We start from the raw sequence: 17,349 nt of genomic DNA, 5'->3' as shown, positions 1-17,349 counted from the left end.
TAACTTAAGAGCGAATGAGAATCCTGCCTGTTCTCAAACGAGGGCGGAGTATATAATAGTCTGGATTGCATAAAACTGTCATTTCAAACTGGCTCTGCACATTTAAGGTCATATTGTATTAAGCCTGAACCAGCTGGTGTTGTCCAAAAGAGTGCTCAAACTCATTTCACAGGCTGAGAAACAAAACCCACAGAAAGAGAGACGACCCACCGGCTGCAGTCACTGTTGTATGGATGTCTTTCCCCTAATTATAAATGACTTTATCATTTTACATTTATGTAAAATTCTGTCACCATTACTGTAAATCTTGCACGGTGGCTTAATAACATCTTATGTGAGGTCAGCGTGCACCTTTGACCTTTGTGAGTGTTTGTGCCAAATCTGAAGAAATTCTTCAGTGTTTCTTCCACAAAATGCAAAACATGTCTTACAGTAGATATGAGAGCTGGCTAGTTAGTCACTAAAGTGACTGATCCAGGAGAATAACCTTCAGATGACCATTCGGGAGAGGCAATGTCTCTGTTGGTAGCTGACACACCCCACCAATCATGCTAATGAGCCAATAGACAGGCTTTTCACCGTGTAAACAAGAAGTGACTTAAAACAATTACACTCGAGCGAAAAGAGCGATTGGACAGCTTACATTCTGGTTTGCTTACACGTGTACGGGAAGACCGGCACTAACACAGGTGTGATCCCAACACCTGCAGTAAGAGGGGCACCGCGTCTATTTTAATATCAATCACCTTGCACTCTTTGCTTATAAGCAAGTGTGCTTAAGTGACATGAAAGCTCAATGTTTGAGAGGCCAGCAGCCCCAGAACTGCGTAAGCTCCCCTTTATTAAGCAGCTGCTCGGCTGGTGAAGCGCGAGGGGAACTACAAGTCCATGAAACACTCTTTAAACCTGTTTTCTTATAATCACTCAAAAGGACGGTAACGGTTCAATATCTTCCACCGATATTTTGGCAGGATGCTCATTCGCTGGCTGGACACTGACTACAGGAGCAGTCAAACATTGGGTTCAAAGACTGTCGCCCCGTTTCCACACCTGAAAAATGAGCGTGGACGTCCAGAGCTCCACAGCTGATCGGTTCAGCTAATTTGGGGTTTGATGTGGAGGTAATGGGGAAGTCTTGTGGAGCTGTCTGGAGCGCAATCTACAAGCTGACATGCTTGATGGAGTGTGGCATTCACACGTCCCCTACTCGGCTGGGAGAAGTGCACGCTGACAGATGGATGGGGGAGGTCCTGGTGGGTGAAATCTAAATTTGTTAGCCTGAGCAGATAATAGGATCAGAGGGATTATTGCCGTCTACGAAGTATGCTCGAATCCTAATATCGAACGAGCAGATTTTTCTGTTCTAACGTGTGAAGTATACAATGGTGGAAATGTGTTGATAATCATAGTATAAAAGTCACAATGTGTGTGTGGTTGCCTCACTGCTGGCAAACAGTCTGAAGCTCCAATGAGTTTAAATTGTTGTTTTCATTTCAGGAAAGAAGCAACTTTAGAAGAGGAGCAAACTCTGATCAGAGTATCCATCACCCGAACAAAAACTAATATCCTGAAAAACATGTGCACACAAACACACCGCATTAATCTGGCTGATGAGCCATGCTTACATGATACCATGTTAACTTTCCCCTCTCTTGGTTAAAGTCCCATTTCCATGGAAACAGAAAATATTCCCTTACTCCTGTATCCAGCATCTGAAAGCTTTGAATCCCAGCACTAGCTCGTTAACCTCAATCTTCTCCAGAGGGCACGCTCAGCGCAACAGTAAATGTTGGGCGTTTTATATCATAGCTTCAGTCAAACTGACTGAAACTGACGATAACTAGGGAGAGACGACGTCCTTCCCTGGAGAATAAAGGTTAGGCTTATTACTGAGTAGGATAGAAAGAGGAAGAGAAACTTTGTGCTGGATCCTCTGTGCCTGTAACCCGCTCATGCCCGAAGATCCAACCAACCTTATCAGCAGCAAATCTACATGGATTTGCATACAAATGAAGGCTAGCTCGCCACTGACCTAGTTGGGTCCAGACTGGATGTTAAACCTTCCTGACAGGTTCTCCCAAAGCGCTGACCAACCATACTCTACTTCTGCAGTGCCAGGAAAACACATGGAGTTCTTCTTCCTCCCTCTAAACCTAGTTTTGATTTTAAAGGCAAAACATACCAGTGTGGGTGCAGCACGAGGCCTTATCCACATCGTTATTTAGCGTATACGCTTTAGATAAGCCGTCTTATTTTCCTCTGTGGTCAGAAATAACCAAACTCATTTCATATTTACCCAAAACCAAGAATCAGATCGACAAAATCTTTATGTTAAGACACAGAATACTGAAATACCTCAGATTCCACTTTATATTGCAGCACAGCCCTTCAGGAGAAGTGTAACTGTGTAACACTGTTTCATGAAGAACGTCAGATATTTTGCATGATGAGCATTTCTGAGACTTGTCCTTAAAATTTTCTTCCATATCATTCGGTTACATCTTACATTAGCGTCATCTGTCATTGTTTCTGTGTTTGTTATACATCTGTTGGTTATATATACTTAGAGCCCGATTTTTTGGACACGCCACACCAGGTTGTTAAATCTAAATTTTCCATTAATCATTTGGAAATTACAGACAATTTTCAGTCGGGCAGGCTGTTTTAAGAGGTTTAGAGTCAAGTCTAACTTCTAACTGACAGTTTGCACAAACTTCTATACCTTCTGTGTTTAGATGAGCGGTGTCCAACCCCAGGCCTCGAGTCCCGGTGTTCTGCAGGTTTTAGATGTGTCCTTGATCCAACACAGCTGATTTAGGCTACGTCCACACGTACATGGGTATTTTTGAAAACTGAGATTTTCCGTTTTCGTTTTTAAAAAAAAAAAAAAAAAAAAAATCCCGTCCACACGTAAAAGCCAAAAACGAAGGAAAACGCTGCTAGCAACACGCCAAAGCAGCAGGTGGCGCTATATTCCTATCCGTGTAGAAATGTTGGCCAATCAGAAGTCAGCCTGGGTGGGAAAGTGTAAACAAAGATGGCGCATAGAAGCAGAGTCCTGTGTGTATATGTAAGCATTTAAACACTGCAGACAGTAAAATTAACAGTAATGGTATTTTGTGTAAGTCCGCCATTGTAGAAATTAATTACACCGAAACAATAACGTGGCGCACAGTGTGACGTCAAAAAATGCGCACGCCTTTGATGCTGCGTTTTCTCCGTTTTTCTCGTCCACACGTAAACGCAAAAACTGAGTTTTCAAAAATTTACACCCTGGCAGGAGTTTAAAAATCTCCGTTTTCGGTGACTGAAAACGCCGTTTACGTGTGGACGAAAGGTGCAAACGCATAGAAAAATCTGCGTTTTCAAAAATACCCGGGTACGTGTGGACGTAGCCTTAAATGTCCTGAAGTTCTCCAGAGGCCTGGTGATGAACTCATCATGTGATTCAGGTGTGTTGACCCAGGGTGAGATCTAAAACCTGCAGGACCCCGGGCCCTCGAGGCCTGGAGTTGGACACCCCTGCTTTAGCTGAACGAACACTCCTCCTGATTACAGACTTGATGGCCCCACCTCCTCCAAACTGTTCTTGATAACCATGAAAATCAATCTTTGAGTCTCATTTTAAAGTCCACTGAGAAGCTATAAGAACCTAATTCAACACTTTGAATCAACTTCAGACATTATATCTGCTTCATTTGTGATGATGCATCATGGGAACAGGTCTAAAGCCCGTGGTGGTGTACAGAGGCAAAACTACAAAAACTGCGTCTTTGTACAACAAACTATGGACCCGAGTAAAGTTGGGTAAATACATCTATGCATAAACATCTTGGATGAGCACACAGCTGCAATCAGGCTAAGAGGAGGACAGTCAGAGATTAAGATTGGATTTATACGACCTTGGCTTTTGTCTGCACCGTGTTATTTCACAGAGAATTACCTCAGGACCCAAGTCCACTGGGGACTCTATCATTTTAACTGAGAGAAGGCAAAGCCGTATTACAGGGGTGTCCATTTGTGGCTATTCCCTGTTAAATATTTTACGTGTATGCATGGATGGAGGTAAGATTTTACTGTATTACTTTTGGAACTTACATTATATTGTTGTATGAAAAACACATGCATGTAGGGCATGCCCCAACATCCTTTCAACTCTGCGGTTTATCCCCGATTATGTCGAACAAAGGCTGCAACGTTTTGTCTCGTTGTCTTAACAAGTCTCAAGTATTTTGCAATTATACGGCTTACTTATCGCCTCGACTTTCATACTCAAAAATCTTTTTTGGTTGGCAATATGAAGAAATCTCCCACCTACATAACAGCCACTGTGTTTTTCCACTTTTGAAATTGGAAGAAAAGATCAATGACCGTCCACAGAGTGGTGCGTATGTCCAGTAGGTCACGTGTAGGAAGGGTTGGTGTCGATGCCTCAGTGTGCACTGTCAATCATTTACTGTGGAGCCAGATTGAAATGCCAAGCTAATTCCTACTAAGCCATGCCAGACCAAAAAGATTATTAAAAATGATGGCCGGCCTTCCAGGAACAGGTTAGTTTTACCACACATACAAGAATTAACTCTTAGCTTAGCGCTTAAAACAATTCTGCCATAAAGAAGGCAAAGTACCACACTACTGTAACCAAGAGCTTATTTTATAATAATGATAATGATATCTGGATCTTATTACTGTCACGTGTCAGGCTTACCTTGCAGATCTTGTACAGCGAGTCCTGTCCGTCTCCATCAGAGTCTTTGAAGTAGTCGTGTGCAGGAAAAGTGCGGTGGATGTCACGGGTGATGACACTTTCCTGTGCCGAGTCCTGCAACATAAATGAAATAAATGCTCTTTACACACATGCCAAGTCAAGTGTTTATACCCCCAGAAAAACCTATACCACATCTGTGGTACGGTACAGTGGAAAGGGGGATTTTACTGGGTCAGCATGCAGGAGTTCAGGACATTTTCATCTTTTCACCCTTTGGAAATGGAAAAGAAGTGGATGCAGTGGAAAAGGAGGCAACGTACTGTGCTCAAGTCAGAACTGACAGTATCAGTTCACAGGTACGAAACAAACCAACATGTCACTGTGTTTGTGTATTAGTCTTCCCTCTTTTCTCCTGCAACAGCCCTCCCCGGGCTCCAGTCGCTTCGTCTGCACAGTCTAATCCACAGCACTGCAGTGCACACACACACCGAGCACGGCTGCTTATTTTGCAATGTGCTTCTCACTCACAAACAAGCATACACACACAGACAACGTGCTATGTCACTTCCCCCCCTCTCACTCACACACACACACTGCAAACACAGCCGAGGGAGGACTGGAAGCAGAGTGTTCTCCAACAACTCACTGTAAGCTGAAGATAAACCAGCGCTGAGCCTGGTCGGACTTGATGTGCATTTGTGTGAATCACAGACACAAACAGAGAGAAAAATAAAGAATAAAACTTTGAGTTTTTCCTTTCGTGACAGTAGTTAAGATTTTAAGTTAAGTCCTCACTACGTACGACTCTGGATACTGTAGCTCCTGTGAAAACTAAGGTCTCTAATCAGAAGTACCTGACTCCGTGGTATAATTCTCAAACACGTAGCCTAAAGCAGATGACTCGTAATCTGGAGAGGAAATGGCATGTCACAAATTTAGAGGATCATCATTTAGCCTGGAGAAATAGTTTGCTGCTTTATAAGAAAGCCCTCCGCAAAGCCAGAACATCTTACTATTCATCACTGATTGAAGTAAATAAGAACAACCCCAGGTTTCTCTTCAGCTCTGTAGCCAGGCTGACAAACAGTCAGAGCTCTGTTGAGCCAACCATCCCTTTAACGTTAACTAGTAATGACTTCATGAACTTCTTCACTAATAACATTTTAATCATTAGAGGAAAAATTACCAGTAATCATCCCACAGATGTAATATTATCTACAGCTACTCTTAGTACCATTGATGTTAAGTTAGACTCTTTTTCTCTAATTGATCTTTCTGAGTTAACTTCAATAATTACTTCCTCCAAACCATCAACGTGTCTTTTAGACCCCATTCCTACAAAGCTGCTCAAAGAAGTCCTGCCATTAATTAATGCTTTGATCTTAAATATGATCAACCTATCTCTAATGATCGGCTATGTACCACAGGCCTTCAAGCTGGCTGTAGTTAAACCTTTACTCAAAAAGCATCTCTAGACCCAGCAGTCTTAGCTAATTATAGGCCAATCTCCAACCTTCCTTTCATATCAAACATCCTTGAAAGAGTAGTTGTCAAACAGCTAACAGATCATCTGCAGAGGTTTATTTGAAGAGTTTCAGTCAGGTTTCAGAGCTCAGCACAGCACAGAAACTGCTTTAGTGAAGGTTACAAATGATCTTCTTATGGCCTCTGACAGTGGACTCATCTCTGTGCTTGTCCTGCTAGACCTCAGTGCAGCGTTCGATACTGTTGATCATAATATCCTATTAGAGCGATTAGAACATGCTGTAGGTATTACAGGTACTGCGCTGCAGTGGTTTGTATCATATCTATCTAATAGACTCCAGTTTGTGCATGTAAATGGAGAGTCCTCTTCACACACTGAGGTTAATTATGGAGTTCCACAGGGTTCAGTGCTAGGACCAATTCTGTTTACATTATACATGCTTCCCTTAGGCAGCATCATTAGAAGACAGCATACATTTTCACTGCTATGCAGATGACACCCAGCTCTATCTGTCCATGAAGCCAGATAACACACACCAATGAGTTAAACTGCAGGAATGTCTTAAAGACATAAAGACCTGGATGGCCGCTAACTTTCTGCTTCTTAATTCAGATCAAACTGAGGTTATTGTACTCGGCCCTGAAAATCTTAGAAATATGGTCTCTAACCAGATTCTTCCTCTGGATGGCATTACCTTGGCCTCCAGTAACAACATCTCTAAAGTTAGAAATATCCTGTCTCAGAGTGATGCTGAAAAACTAGTTCATGCATTTATTACTTCCAGGCTGGACGACTGTAATTCATTATTATCAGGAAGTCCTAAAAACTCCCTGAAAAGCCTTCAGCTAATCCAAAATGCTGCAGCAAGAGTCCTGACAGGGACTAGAAAGAGAGAGCAGATTTCTCCTGTTTTGGCTTCCTGTTAAATCCAGGATTGAATTCAAAATCCTGCTCCTCACATACAAGGTCTTAAATAATCAGGCCCCATCTTATCTTAATGACCTTGTAGTACCATATCACCCTATTAGAGCACTTCGCTCTCGCTCTAGGAACAACAAGTAGGCCTGCAGAGTATTTAAAAGTAGAATGGGAGGCAGAGCCTTCAGTTTTCAGGCCCCTCTTCTGTGGAACCAGCTTCCAGTTTGGATTCAGGAGACAGACACTATCTCTACTTTCAAGATTAGGCTTCAAACTTTCCTTTTTGCTAAAGCATATAGTTAGGGCTGGACCAGGTGACCCTGAATCCTCCCTTAGTTATGCTGCCGAAGGTTCTTCCTGTTAAAAGGGAGTTTTTCCTTCCCACTGTCGCCAAAGTGCTTGCTCATAGGGGGTCATATGATTGTTGGGTTTTTCTCTGTATCTATTATGGTAGGATCTACTGTACAATATAAAGCGCCTTGAGGCGACTGCTGTTGTGATTTGGCGCTATATAAATTCAATAAAAATTGAATTGAAAGTACCTCAAAGAGGAAAAGCAGTCTTCTACAATGCGAGCTGATTTACACAGCTCTCTATACTGGTTAGAATGGTTTTTATGATGGCTGCTGATTCAACAAGCATAACAGATATACTGTAGTGCCTACAGACTAACTTACACATTAAGCTGGTGATACAACATTAAACGAAACAAAGCAAACAGAGTTTTGCAGTGTCATCATAACATTTATGATGCATTACTATGTAAATGCAAAGGCTTTGGTTTAACACTGGCCAGGGGCCGAATATCAGACTTCATCCATCTATAATAGTTTACAATAAAAAAAACAGTTATTTATATAAAGATTTTGCTCCTGCCTCGAGTCGCCCGGGGCGTCAAACCTTCATACAGCTGTTGAGCTGCAGATGGTTTTTAATGTTCGTTCTGTTTTGCAATTTAAAATGTAGAAAATAAAGTCATGCCAGACTTTAAGTCATTCACTACAAAGAATGAGTTGGCTAATGTTGGAAAATCACTAGAAACACAGTTACGCACCACATTACAGTGAATTTATAACTACAACACTAAATTAAAGTCATCAATGAGCTAATCGTAACTGTCTGCTTATTATGAGGCTCGTATCCTACAACAGTCTTCTGTTAAATGAGTGAAAATGCCCAAACATACATGAACCACACACGCGTTTGATGGAAGCCGCTGGCACAGCCGAGCGTAACGCTTTAATGAGCTCTGTAGAGGAGGGAGTGTGTGATATGGGACCAAGCTGGAAAAATATTTAAAACGATGCTGCTCTTTAGGAACGTCTGCAAAGTTGTGAAGGTTTGATACCTCGACCTGGTGTAGCCTAAACCAATTATGTCAACACATTAAGATTACATGGGTAAATTAATAACAGCGTGAGGAAACTTGTTGGTGTTTTTATGCTGCATTCCTTCTCTGTCTTCTTGAAGTACAGTCACAGAAAGACTAGACATCAACTTCGTTTGTTAAAAACAACCTTTAAAATAATTATAGGGTAATTATTAATGGAATATTTTCGTAGTTACTCCATCAGGATTAATAAACCCATTTATGACACTGTAATTACCACTGCAGCATCATCATGGACCAGCAGGAATCTGCTTGACAGTGAAAGTTGTAAACAGTTTGATTTAATAAACCATGCATGCCTCTGCTAATTAACAGCCTCATTACTCAAAAAACACCAAAAAAAGAAAAAAGGCAGGACGTCCTCTAAGCAGCTTAATGTCCTTCCTTCTTGTTTATATCCTTTCTTCCTCTTCTCTCCAGTTTCCTCCTCTCCTTGAATTCTTTCCTCCTTTGTTCGCTTTTCAAGCTTATCTTCTCCCATTTTCTATTTCCATATTGTACTTTCCACTTCATCTCACACTGTAACCTCGCTTCTATTGCTTTCTCTATTTCCTCCTGCTTTCTATGATCTCTTTTGTCTTCTTTTCTACCTCATTTCCTTGCTTTTCTATCCCTCTCCACCTCCACATGGCCACCTAAATATTTGAGTCATCTTCTGTCATTTTCAGTGCAGAGAGCAACTGTGCAAAGCTATTTCAGCAGTACGGTGTTACTATGCAAAAATACAAGACAAACCTTTTCTCCAATACTGACCGTCCACATCTTTATGTGCCGGTTTACTTTTCTATGAAATGCAAAGTTGTGGCTCAGCCAATGAGGAAAGGCCACTCATTCCTCACAGTAGCATAAACATTAATGGTCATCAAACCTTCCAGGAAACTAGAATCGTAACAATAAGCAGGGTGACTGTGGTTATATACCTGTTATGTATTTCACTGGCATGCTTTATGCCTAATGGGGAAAATCCCAAAGTGTTTCCCCACATGGGAGAGAGCCCAGCACACTTTGGCACCTCGGGGTCATCCGAGGTCACCAGAGAGCTGGACGTTATCAACGAGTGTAGCGCGGACAGAAGCAGCGTGCACAGCATCGCTACCGCAATCGCCACAATCCAAAGCGCCTTTAGCTCGAATATCTTTTTACAGCTGCCACAGGAGAAGGAACAGAAAAGACAATGAGGGGGATCCAGAAGGCTGCTAGTGATTGTTAGCTACCAGACAGGGGCAACAGTAGGACGAAGGATCTGCGGCTGCGATAAGACCAAGGTGGGAGCACCATCTGAAGAAAAGTCAAAGCTATTCTTAGCCACGGGTAATCCTCCAGTAACCCAAAAAGGAAGGCGACTGCAGATGTTCGTGTACACAACAGGTAGAAGAAAGGATTTCTGGGGAAATCAGAACATGCACAAGTTTGTGAGCTGCTCCACAGGAGAGAGTTAGTGAGCCTGAAATGGTCAGTTCATCAGTAAAGCCTGTTGAAAACAGAAATGCAGTAATATAGGCGTAATCATTGGGGGGGGGGGGGCAGCCGTCAGAGCAGCAAACAACACCCACCAAACAGACTCGTCTTCTGACACCACGCAAAAACAAACAGACGTCACATGACCTGATGTCCTGATTCAACACTACCGTGTCCATGCAACGCTTCATTTTTGTGCCCCTTGGTGGGTTTAAAGCTGACTAAAGGTAGAAAACGAGATCAAAAAGAGAAAAGACTAACGAGAGAAGAACAAGAGAAGCAGAAAGCACTGCAGAACGGCACGGGGAGAGATCAAGATGGATAAACAAGCAGAGACAGATGAGACAGAAGTCGAGAAAGAGGTTTAAAGCAAGGGGAGCGATACAAGTACCCGGAGAAGAACAACAGGCTTCTGTAATCGCAGCCTGGGGGCTTGTTGGGCAGACAGTCCATTACTCAGACCTCTCCAACAGGTTACCTACTTAACACGCACGGCTAAAAATAAAAACTGCTGATATGTCCAAACCTGCACTCAACCTCCACATCTGTCTACATCCACCAGCGTTTCATTAGCCACACAAAGCTGACTGATGGAAGCAGCTCTGGAGGCTTTCCTCTGTGAGAAACACACTTTCATGCTCAACTGTGACATATAAACAAGTGTGTTCAAATCATTATTTAATACACAAATTTAGTTGTAAGCACTTTAAATGGGTTTTTAGTCCATCCAGTAAAAACTGTCAGCGCTTCGGATGAACTGTAACATAAACGTGGCCTTTAAGCCTCGAGTATCCACTTCTGACGATAGAACCAAAATTATGAAGGAAAGCTATGACTGCAACCAAAAACTAATAAATACGGATTTTTCTGCTTCTGTAGGCATCGCCCTGCATCTAAAGAGGTGGACACTGAAACAGCCCAATAACAGTGAAAAATGAAAAAGTACCTTCTCTGATACGGAGCAAAGACAGAACAAAAGAAAGTCAAAGTAAGAACTGCACAAGGACATTTACCTGATTAAAGGTGCTGAATAACACATTCAGTTCAATTCAATTTTATTTATACAGCATCAAATCACAACAACAGTCGCCTCAAGGTGCTTTGTATTGTAAGGTAGACACACATTGTATGACGCTCTATGAGCAGCACTTTGGCAACAGTAGGAAGGAAAAACTCCCTTTTAACAGGAAGAAACCTCCTGCAGACCAGGTTCATCAGTCTAATGAACTTATGTATTATAAATCAGAAAACAATGTGGTCGTTTTGAATGTTGCCCAGGTAACAACGTGGTTATCAGCATTAAACGAACTGATTATAAATATGAGAAAAAGTGAAATAATCGTTTAACTCTGTGTATAGTATCTGCTAAAACATCACTGGAGCAAAAGGGATGGTAGGTAGTAGTTAAAGAACAAATACATGAAGATACATGAAAGAAGAAAAAAAAGAGCAGACTTTAATGACTGATCCTTAACTACTTCTATGGCTTTAGGGAGCAAAGCAGTAAAAGGGCAGCTGCTTAATGGGGGATGTTTTAAATGTTAATTACAGCCATGGGAGCTGGGCCTTCATTTTACACTCGAAGGTAACATAAGCAAACACCTGCCATGGTTGAAAACTAATGATTCAGGAGCCGGGTGACCGAGTTGACACCACACTTTGTCTTAAATGTGGTTGACAGGTTAGCTTCCCTGGTCTGGGCTGAAGGAAACGGTTTCCAAGGCCTAATCCGTGGATCGACTTCCTTCGAGGCGTGGACGTCTATCAGCAGAGAATGTACCTTAGTCTGTAACACAGTCAAATATATTCTCAAGCAATATTCAAGCATGCCATTCAGCGTGTTAGTACGAGCTCGGGAGCAGCTTGGGAGAACAAGAAAACAGACTGCTTCAGGTTGTCTTCCCAAATTGACTCAACTTTATTCACAAGTACAACAGTTTATATAGAGGGACAAATTCATGAGTCAGCAGATTCTCAGTTTAAACCAGTACAGACCAAGATAAGGCAGCGTCTTCCTGCCCTTGGGTGAAGAAGCATCCTTTGTGTAGTGTATCAGTTCAGCTACAATTGTGATTATCTCAGCGACATATTTTCAAGGCACAAAACGAAGAGTTCTTTCATTAGTGAAATCTGAAACAAACCATTTGGCCTTCAACAGGCGTCTAAAAGATTAAGAAACTAATGTAGCTGAGGGAGTGATCTCTGTGGTATTTCAACCTTGTACCAGCCTGTGATTCTCACACATCAATTCTTGGGTCAAAGAGAAAAATAACTAAAACAAAGGGGCCTTATTGAATGACAGAGTTTTCCTGTATAATGTCACTATAAAACAATATCCAGTAAATGCTCCCATGGTACTAAAATACCTAACATGGGCTTCCCCTCGCGTCTCGTCAGAGGGGAAGAATGAAGCCGGGGGACCTTTAGGCATACTGGGTCGTGACCTTGACAAATGCCGTCATGCTGCTCCACTGGAAGGTTCCACCGTATCAGGCAGAAGGGTGTGCTGTGCTCTGGAGCTACGTACTTATAATGTTATACATGTTGGGAAGCAACGTGAGAGTCTATTCAATTGAAGACTGAATGCTGTCTGTATCCTTGCATTGAAATTTATACATGTATAACTGCAAACAAGTGTCTTAATGGCACTAAAATACAGTATATAGGTGTCTGGGCAGATGTTAGAGCAATCAGTGAAAACACTGCCCAGAGTTGCCTTTTCTCACGCAGGACCCAGCAGGAGTCTGCTTCAGCTGCAGCTACTATAGTAAACACAGCTCTCGTGTAGCAACGTTCAGGGCTGCGGAGTGTGTCAACACGGCTTATTTGATATCGCAATGCAAGAAAATGGACCCTACTCTGCCACTTGAGTTAGATCTAGAACTACATTATTTTTTCCCAACAGTATGAACAAACTTATCGTGGAAGGCATCGGCGCAGAAGCCAGCGACTCCATTAGTCGCTCACCAACGAACGACGTGGCCCCATGAACAGACCAATCGGCTTTGTGGGGTTTTCTGCGGCACCGAGGAGCCTCGGATCATTTCTGAACATGAGGCATGTTAGAACAAAGCGAAGTAAGGCTATAAAAATGACAAGGTCAGTACTTCAACAGTTCGCTTCAGAAGCATGAGTCAGTCTGTCCATCAACAGCACAAAATCCTGTCAAAATGTCCTTGAGCGAAATAATGAACCACCTACCTGCTCTCACACTGTCAGGCTCTTTGGATAAAAGTGGCAGTTAAATGCTCTACATGTAGAAATGTAAATGCAGAATCTCAGAAGCAGCTCCATCCTTATTATACTGTTCTACAGAGCAGCGAGCTCTCAAGTAACCCTCCTTTTCTGACAGTGTTATGCAACTCCCGGGTGTGGAAGGAGCCCACGGGTGCTGGCTGGTGAACCCCTCGACTCAGAGGCAGCCACGCTTTGTTAAACCGATGAGGCAGAAGCCAAATATGCTGGGTTTAGACAGCTGAACACTCAGAGCCCACTAAGCCCTAAAGTGACAGCCTGGCCAATCAGAGGTGGCGCTGGAAGCAGCTATGAAGGCTGCGTGTGAACTGAAAATGTGTGCAGAGAATAATTACAGAAAGATTCAAATGTAAATATCCCTCCATATTTATACAATAAAACTACAAGATGGCTGCAAGTCAGAAATGTAATTTATACCCTTTTACTGTATTTTATTTACCTTAAATATGCACATATTGGATGTATTTGGTGCACAGTCATTAAAGGAGATGTAATAATTTCAAGGCGGTGCACTAGATGGATATCGGCTCAATCGGCGAGGTCGACATAAATCATTTACATACGTGCAGAATAAAACTGAAAGGTAGATGTGAGGTGTGTGTGCATTTATACCACAACGTGTGAGAGTCAGTTACTGTAACACGATTTCTTGCATAACTAATAATAAAACATGAAAGTTTCTCATAAAATCCAGTCTGACCTTCATTCAAGAACAAAACAAAAGCCTTCATACTTCAGTGCAGGCTCGCTGGCTTCAGTAACAACCTCGGTCACACACACAAGGACTAGAACGACGTTCCTTTCTGCTCATCAATAATTCTGGGAATGTCTGATTAAAAAGCTACGAGTCCGATTTGGCTACGTGAAAACAAAATCCCGTTTTCTTGTTAGATTAGTTGTGTGCAATCTTCTTGAGAAAATGTAAGAGTCTGTTTCTTAAATGCCTGCAGGGTATCCAGAGCCCGAGGGAAAGCAAACTGAGAAGGTTTAGGAGAACTCGGAGGTTTTCTTTCTCTTTTCTCCTCATCCTGGACTGTGATAGATTACTTGGTGTGTTCAATAAAGGCAAAATAAACTAGAACGGTTAGTTTAGTGCGCTTGTGTTGGTCTTGTTGTGACTCAAACTGACGAAGATCAGAGAACATTTTTATAAGAAACTAAAGTTCCCAGTGTGCTAGTGAGCAAGACACGGTGACTGTAGGTAAAAGCAGAGGATCGTACCACTAACCTGGCACTCCAGCACTGAATATCTATTATTTCTGTCCGCAGGCATAAACGCCAAACTAAGACAGTTACACTGGACAACAGCTGAGTTACTGAGAGCTGAAAAATGAGGCGAACAGGTCTCAACCGCAGTTTAGAGACTACATTCAGAACATGAAATGCTTTTTTTTTTTAATCAATGTCTCTCAGAAATCTTGCAAAGTACAATCATGGTGAAAGTTAAACAGTAAACAGTAATTAAATTCCTTCCTGCTGGTTTCACCGTGGCTCTTAACAGCAAACACGTGACTAAAGACAGAAACACAGTCAAATTGTTAAATGTTGCCATCACTGTACTTAAATTTGTCTTGGTTCAAACTGTATGATCAAAGACATTCCTTCGTTAACGGGAATAAGTCTCTAAACCAGCGGGCCCAACAGTTAGCATCTCTGCACGCTGTCCAGTAATCGATCCTGTGCTCAGAAGGCCTCATCCTAACACTCTGCCAGCCACGGTGGAGGATCGTTGAAAGAAATCTGATGGACTTTGACAGCGACGTCTCCAACGGGGACGAGGAGACAACAAAGGAAAGAGCTGCCCTGTCGGAGCGGCGCATTCGGCACCATATTAGGGAACAGCTGCTGCATGAAGCAGCAGGATGGTGTGTTAAAGAGCCCGTCTGTTGCAGAGCTGCACCCTGGAACCGATCAGACTACGGTCCATATGAAGTCAGAGCCTCGAGACTGCTTGAAAGAAATGTCTGTTTCACTGTGAGGCACCATTTCATTTGTTATTAACTTACATCTTTAAATGAAAACTGTGCAGCTGAATAAGACGCAGTGAGAAAACTAACAGCATAAACCCAGACAGAAGGAGAATGTGGAGAATCTAAAGCACAGATATAAAGGGAAGAGGAAATGACTTAAGCAGGGAGACAATCTGAGTGACTGACAGGCAGAATATTAGCTGGCCTCTATCTTTGGATGGAGCTTCTTCAATGAAGGAGCGGCACTGAAAACAGGGCAGAAGACGTGCTGTTGCTGTAAACACGTGCAGTAAACTGTACTTCTACGTGAATCCATATGAACCACGAGGTTGGGCTTCAGCTTGGGCTCTGTGCTTTTTTCTGCTCTCAGGTCTCTGTGATGTCACCTCACAGCAGCCCCACCCACCTGCTGTTCAAACCTTCTGTTTACAGCGAGAAGGCAAAGAGAGGGTGAAGCTAAAGCTATCAAACACGCTGAGGCCCAGTATGAAATAAGCAGGATTATTTTTAACTCTGAATCATGCAAAGCTTCTTTAGTATTAATGAAATGAGAAATATTGTTCTAATTAAGGAAGATGGGACCATTTCTTGGTTGCAGGAAGCCTGGTCAGAATAAAGCCTGATGCTCAGCAAACATCTTTCTTTAGCTGTGAATGTAGAATGGTTTCCATTTGTTTCCACTGAGCTTCCTTATGGTTTGAGGAAAACTCAAAATGTTACAAAGGGAATGAAATGAATTTAAGAAACTCCCAAAATGCCTGATTAATCCGAGATTTTGTATCCGAGAGCTTCCAAAGAGCGATGCTAATTGTACATGTTAGCGAGGCAAAGACAGACCACATTATTGGCCCTTTGTCACAACACAGCCAGACGTCGGGAAACAATAATGACCCTGCCTCTCTGCGGACGTACCTGGCTTCACAAACACTCCTCATTACTTTTTTGCCCTCGTTTCCCTCCGTGTGATGCAGTGAGATATGATATTCAGAGGACACAGCCCAGTAATTAAAACCCAGCTCCCCTTGAGGCCTTTGTGCTTGCTTGCTGGTGAGGAAGTTTCTCGAGGCTTCCCTGGAGGGTGGGCAGTGGGTGGTGGTGGAGGGGCAACAGCTGGCCTGCCTGGCAGATTGCAGATTCATCTGTGTCTGTATCGCTGCCGTGGCATTTTAATGGTGCGGCTGGTTGTGCATTTCAATAAGCCGAGCATGGTGCACGCACACGCTAAATTTCATTTTCCTCACAGTTAAACTGGCACAGCTGTAACTGCAGCTCCATTTCATTTACCTTCATTAGGACTTTTCATCAACGTCTTTATGTTTTTTCTTTATGAATAAAGAAATACTTCAAAAACGTAGTTTATTTAAAAAAGAAACAAATAAAATAGCTTTTGCTTGTTTGACAATGTCTGTGCTCTCATTAGCTGGCTTAATATAAAAGCAACTGGAACTTGACGCACGTAACAGCTTTTTGGTTGAACGATTAAAAAAAATAAATAAATCTGGTTCCTGCTCCCGAACCAGGATTCAAGGAGCTTTATTGTCATTCGCATCACATGTGAACATGAGGTGGAACGAAATTATGTACACACAGTCCCAGAGCGAAAGGACAAAGTAATGAAGAAACAGAATTTTTTTTTAAAGTAATAAATAAGTTGTTTGTTTTTATATCTAATAATGAAATATAATAATAGTGCTGTTTTAACAGCACCCTCTTTCAGAATAAAAGGTAATAAAACAATACAATAAATAATACGATGATAATACTATGAGAGGACTTTAATTTGTCTAATAGTTTGTATCTATCTATATAGATCTATATATAAATAAAATGTATAATAACAAATTGTAATGGCAGTTTATTATTCTTTTTATGGAATTGTAGACACTGCAGTAGTAATACAAAACTATGAAATACAACATTTAATCACTAAGGTCATTCAAAGACGATCTGTGATCTGTCACAAGCACCTGAGTTATCCTGGATAAACACATTAGATTTATGACGCCATGCAAATGAAACTTGCAGAGATATTCGCCAGTTAAATCATTTTCATTCATCATCCAATAAATAAAAAAAATATAATGGAAAATATGAAAAACAGACGGCAGAAACACCCTTCAACCATCATACGAGTGTCCAGCAGGGGGCACTCTGCAACAAACCA

At 42.0% G+C, this 17,349-nt stretch overlaps 1 protein-coding gene across 2 annotated transcripts in view; it reads right to left on the bottom strand.

Moving 5' to 3' along the window:
• rabgap1l (RAB GTPase activating protein 1-like) overlaps positions 1-17,349 on the bottom strand; it is a 92,968-nt gene that overhangs the window by 35,132 nt on the left and 40,487 nt on the right. For both annotated transcript variants that reach the window (XM_085250991.1, XM_085250992.1), the window contains exon 14: positions 4,709-4,822. In XM_085250991.1, coding sequence (XP_085107117.1) covers positions 4,709-4,822 — 114 coding nt within the window. The remainder of the gene's footprint in view (positions 1-4,708; positions 4,823-17,349) is intronic.

This window comes from Mchenga conophoros, linkage group LG17 (assembly GCF_057382185.1).
Source record: "Mchenga conophoros isolate Kocher_MC1m ecotype Shallow Benthic linkage group LG17, M_conophoros_male_GT1.1, whole genome shotgun sequence".
NCBI classification, from domain to species: domain Eukaryota; kingdom Metazoa; phylum Chordata; class Actinopteri; order Cichliformes; family Cichlidae; genus Mchenga; species Mchenga conophoros.
This window is presented reverse-complemented; position numbering and strand designations above follow the sequence as displayed.